The 4,144-nt window shown below is 45.0% G+C and overlaps 1 protein-coding gene across 1 annotated transcript; it reads right to left on the bottom strand.

Annotated features, from left to right (window-relative positions):
* Positions 1-1,255: 1,255 nt before the first annotated feature.
* LOC111592694 (kinesin-like protein Klp59C) lies at positions 1,256-3,430 on the bottom strand. Its single transcript, XM_023305067.2, has one exon. The coding sequence runs from the start codon at positions 3,251-3,253 to the stop codon at positions 1,400-1,402; it is 1,854 nt and encodes a 617-aa protein (XP_023160835.2). The 5' UTR covers positions 3,254-3,430; the 3' UTR covers positions 1,256-1,399.
* Between the last annotated feature and the right edge of the window lie 714 nt (positions 3,431-4,144).

Genomic DNA, 4,144 nt, shown 5'->3' with positions numbered 1-4,144 from the left:
TTATCAAGCTGATTATTTAGCAGCAAGCGTTCAACACATTTTAGTTTATAAGACTTGACAGTTACGCAAAATAAAATAATCTTATTACTGCTGTATAATCTCAAACTAAATGCAAACTTGCGAAGTCGTTCTGCACTAACGCTCACGAGCAAAATATATATAACAGATAAATTTCTAGAGGAGAAAATGATGACTTCAGCGCAAATAAAGCAAAATTAGCTTCAGTGAAATGTGAGCAAAAAATGTAATTTATAGTGGCAGAATGTGGGAAGTGGGCGTAACCATAATATGGTGGCAAACAGTTGCTTTTTAATTAAAAAGATTTCCCTTCATCAGCTTTGTTAAGTGCAAGTTCTTTTGCGTTTATTAAACTTCAGCGACGGAGCACAGTGCGTATGAGCAACATGAAGCGAAGAAGTTGGAGCAAGACAGAAAGCGTACAGGAGGCTGTGTAGGAGAGTGAAAGAGAGAGAGATAGAGAGAGAGAGGAAGCCTGCATACTATTTTGCCTTCTAGTTGATTAAAGTAATTTTAATTGCTTTTTAATGTTAATGGCAAAAGTTGCAGCTGCCGCATAACTTTGCTGCACAAATATTTTGTTTCGCACACTTATTTGCAGATAAGTTATAAATATTTATTTGGATGCATAACAAAATTGAAATGTTTTCAGTTGAATGCATTATGCAAATATTTGTATCTATTATCGGCTTGATTGCAAATTAAATAGTTACGCCAAAAAAAAGAAACACTAACATTTATCTACCTGCCTGAATGCATAGGCAAATTAAATTTCGCAGCTCGCATTAATGTTGAATGGCAGACCTGGTCGCGGCCTGAACTGGCCCCCAAGTTTGGCCGTTGTTTGGCGGATTTGCGCAAAAAGCCAAAAAGTTGAACGTCACTAAGTCGCCCGGGCAAAGCCTTTAAGCCATAATTTAATATATTGACACAAAGCTTACGCGTAAGACGTGTCTTTGCCATCATAATCCTCAATATTGTATATTGACAGCTGTCGCTGACGCCCTTCCCCCATGTGCCGAGCCACGGAAGAAGAAAGAAAAAATTGTGAGAGATTCTGAACGAATATTGAAAGGAAAAGTAAGTTTTGGCTTAATGCGCAACTATGCGGAAAAATACTCGCATTTGCCTTCGGCTCGACTTCAGTCCAAATTTGGCATTGAATGAAATCATATGAACACTCACTTAGAAGCGTGTCTAGAGTTCACATGTGGGTAAAAATATATTCGACGGCATTCAGTAGAAACATAAAAAAGCTCCACTTTATTTACCGTTATGCCAAATTTTGGTTTTTTCTGAGTATTTGTTTTTGTCTCTGAGTCGCACCATCGGATTCCATTCGAATGCTTAATATTTTACTTGTGCTATTTCGAATATTAGACTATGTCGCTTCTGTGCTTGGAACATGTTGATCATAGTTGTCGGTGGCCTCATTGAAGTACGCTAGATTTTCGTCCTCCAGGGCCGTGCCGACCGTATAAGCATTCCAGATGCTGTGCACATGGTTAGCATGGTTGTCAATGCCAGGTAATGAGGCGTTTGAGGAGAATCCACTCAGTTGATTTTCTTGGTTCTTAATGTCTGGCAACGAGTTACTTTGACCTAGATTCATATCGAGCACGGGTTCCAGTCCCTCCTTGACCAGGGAGTGTACCGTCAGCTCTTTGACACGATCGGCATAGCGTAGCGTATTCAGCGTATGTTCCATAGACCGTAGACTGGGCGAGATCATGGCTATCATGCAAGTCCTCACTTTTTTGCCGCCAATAAACGAGTCGCGCAGCACCTGGGTCAGCTTGGAACCGCGAAAAGGCAAATGTGTCGACTGACGACCCAAGGCCCGAATGCACTCCTTAAGCGCCAGCAGGGACTTGTTGATCTCAGCGCCCTCCAGCCGCGTTAGGCGATTCGAGCTGCTATTGTCTGCGCCGCGCTCATTGCCCGCCAAATCGATAAGCGAGAATTTGCCATGCAACTGATGCGTTGAGTCAACGCGCAGCACTATCTGAAAGACGGCATGCGAACGAGATGACTTGGAGTTGGCTGAGGTCTGGCCGGAGGTGCGCACACTATTCCCCAGGTCCAGTAACTTCAGTACGTCATCAGTATTGTCCACTGGTTTCTCGGTGAGGCCCACCACTTGCACCTTCTGCTTGCCATCCTCCAGCACTCGCAGTTGCGGCTTGCCAGCCATCAGAAGATCGTACAACCGGGTGCCATACAGCTCGAAGAAGCTGCAGCTCACGCTGAGACCCAAATGAGCATATTTTGACTGATGCAGGTATTGGAAAACATCGCCGGCAGCGAGGGCATAGATGCCATCGCGACTATTCTGTTGTTTGCCCGTGAATTCGCCGCCCATGGTGTGAGTCTTGCCACTGCCTGTCTGGCCGTAGGCGAAGCAGGTGGCCATGCCCCCCTCGAAGATGTGTCGAACCAGCGGCCTTGCTGTCCGCTCATAGACCTGGGCATTGCTGCAGTCATCGTCGAAAGTGTAGTCAAAGCGAAAGTTGTGATGCACCAAGAACTTGGTCAGGTTGACCTGTTTCCGCGGCTCATGAACAACCAACAGCTCCGTGTTGGGCACACTAATCACGTCCACCTCGTAACTATTCAGCTCCCGTCGGTTCAGCGGACGCTTGCGCACACACACCAATATTTGATGCTGCTTGATCGGAGTGCATGCAAAGCTCTCCGGCGGCTGGAAGTGCATTTGCAGTCTATGCATGCGTAACATGCGTGCTATTTCCCAGTTCGGATTGTTGGGATCTGCGTCTTTGAACGACTGACGTAACGCACGCGTCTCATCATGCAGCTGGCGGCGTAGTTCGCGCTTGGCACGAAGTCGCTCAATCTCTACGACAACATCAGCCTTGGTAGAATCGGTTATAGTCGGTGCCTTCGCGGGCATTTTGCAAATGGTTATTCGTTGTCGTGGTACCACTAATCCATTAGGGCCCTGGGAGTTGGCCTGTGCATGAGTCGGCCGCGGCGGTATGGACGCCAATGTATTGGTTTTTACTGCTCGTGTTATCGAAGACGAATGGTAAATTTGCGGATTGAGCTTGATTATCGTATTGAGCGGCACCTCCTTGCCGCGCGTTACGTTCCCCTCGATCCACTCCACAGTCACAATTTTGTTGGAGCTCCCGTCCAGTTTGATGATGCCAGCCTGATGGATCCGGCCATCGGAGCGACGTATGTACACCTGCTGATTTATGGATAGGAAATCCATGACCGAAACCCTTGTGACGGTGCTCAAAAAATTTTGATTTTTACAACAAAGTTGTTGGTGAAAGATACAGATGTGTGCGTGCAAATAATTTCTGAACAATTCAGCAACTGAAATATGAAGGAAATTTTAATATTGCCTTTTTTGACAAAAAACTAGTCCGAAAAGTTACTTGTAGACATAAAATACAGCTCGTGCAATTAAAAAGTGATAGAAAATTGTTAAAATCAAAATTTGTAAATTTGTAAATTTGTAATTTTGAAAGACAAAGTAGAAAAATTAAGTCAAAATAAGTTGAAATGGGGTATCTAAGATTTCTAACAAATTGAGTTATCAACTTTGAGAAGAAGCCATTCCAGATAAGGCACTAGGTATAAGCACACCTTTGGCATGTTCCTTAAGGAATGTTCTTAAAGCTGCGTTAGCTTAGCATAAACTAGTTTCAATACATCAATTAGTGCCCCGCTTATACTCCATTTGCCCAACTGCCCTCGAAGAGCGCGTGTCAATAGGGCTAACCTCCCCGCTGGCTGAATGACTGCAAGTGTTAAACATCTTTGGCTGTGGCACACATAGTGTCACAGGACCTAGTTCATAGTTTGACAAACATGGCCCTCTTTCCATTTGGGGGAGGAAACAAAGATGATGTTGCAGCAGAATTTCTATAACCGCAGAATGTTTGCACAACACTTATTTTTAGTGAAAAGTCGTTCAGTTACAGGCCCTTTGCCTGCTCTTCCTCTTTACGGCCGAGGTGCGAGTGAACGCATGTGAAAGGCGAAACTTCGACAATGTCGAGCCAGTTGAGTGCATATTAAACAGAGCCCCGGGCACGTTGCGAGTGTCGCTGCATCTTGGGCAAACATTGAGGTAGACAAAGGCCGAAGGCTGCGG

The sequence above is a fragment of the Drosophila hydei genome, unplaced genomic scaffold (genome assembly GCF_003285905.1).
Source record: "Drosophila hydei strain 15085-1641.00,03,60 unplaced genomic scaffold, DhydRS2 tig00000060-arrow-pilon, whole genome shotgun sequence".
Classification (NCBI taxonomy): Eukaryota; Metazoa; Arthropoda; class Insecta; order Diptera; family Drosophilidae; genus Drosophila; species Drosophila hydei.
This window is presented reverse-complemented; position numbering and strand designations above follow the sequence as displayed.

What these genes read in the sequence shown, in the direction of transcription:
- LOC111592694 (XM_023305067.2), bottom strand. Translation starts at nt 3,253, where the DNA reads ATGGATTTCCTATCCATAAATCAGCAGGTGTACATACGTCGCTCCGAT.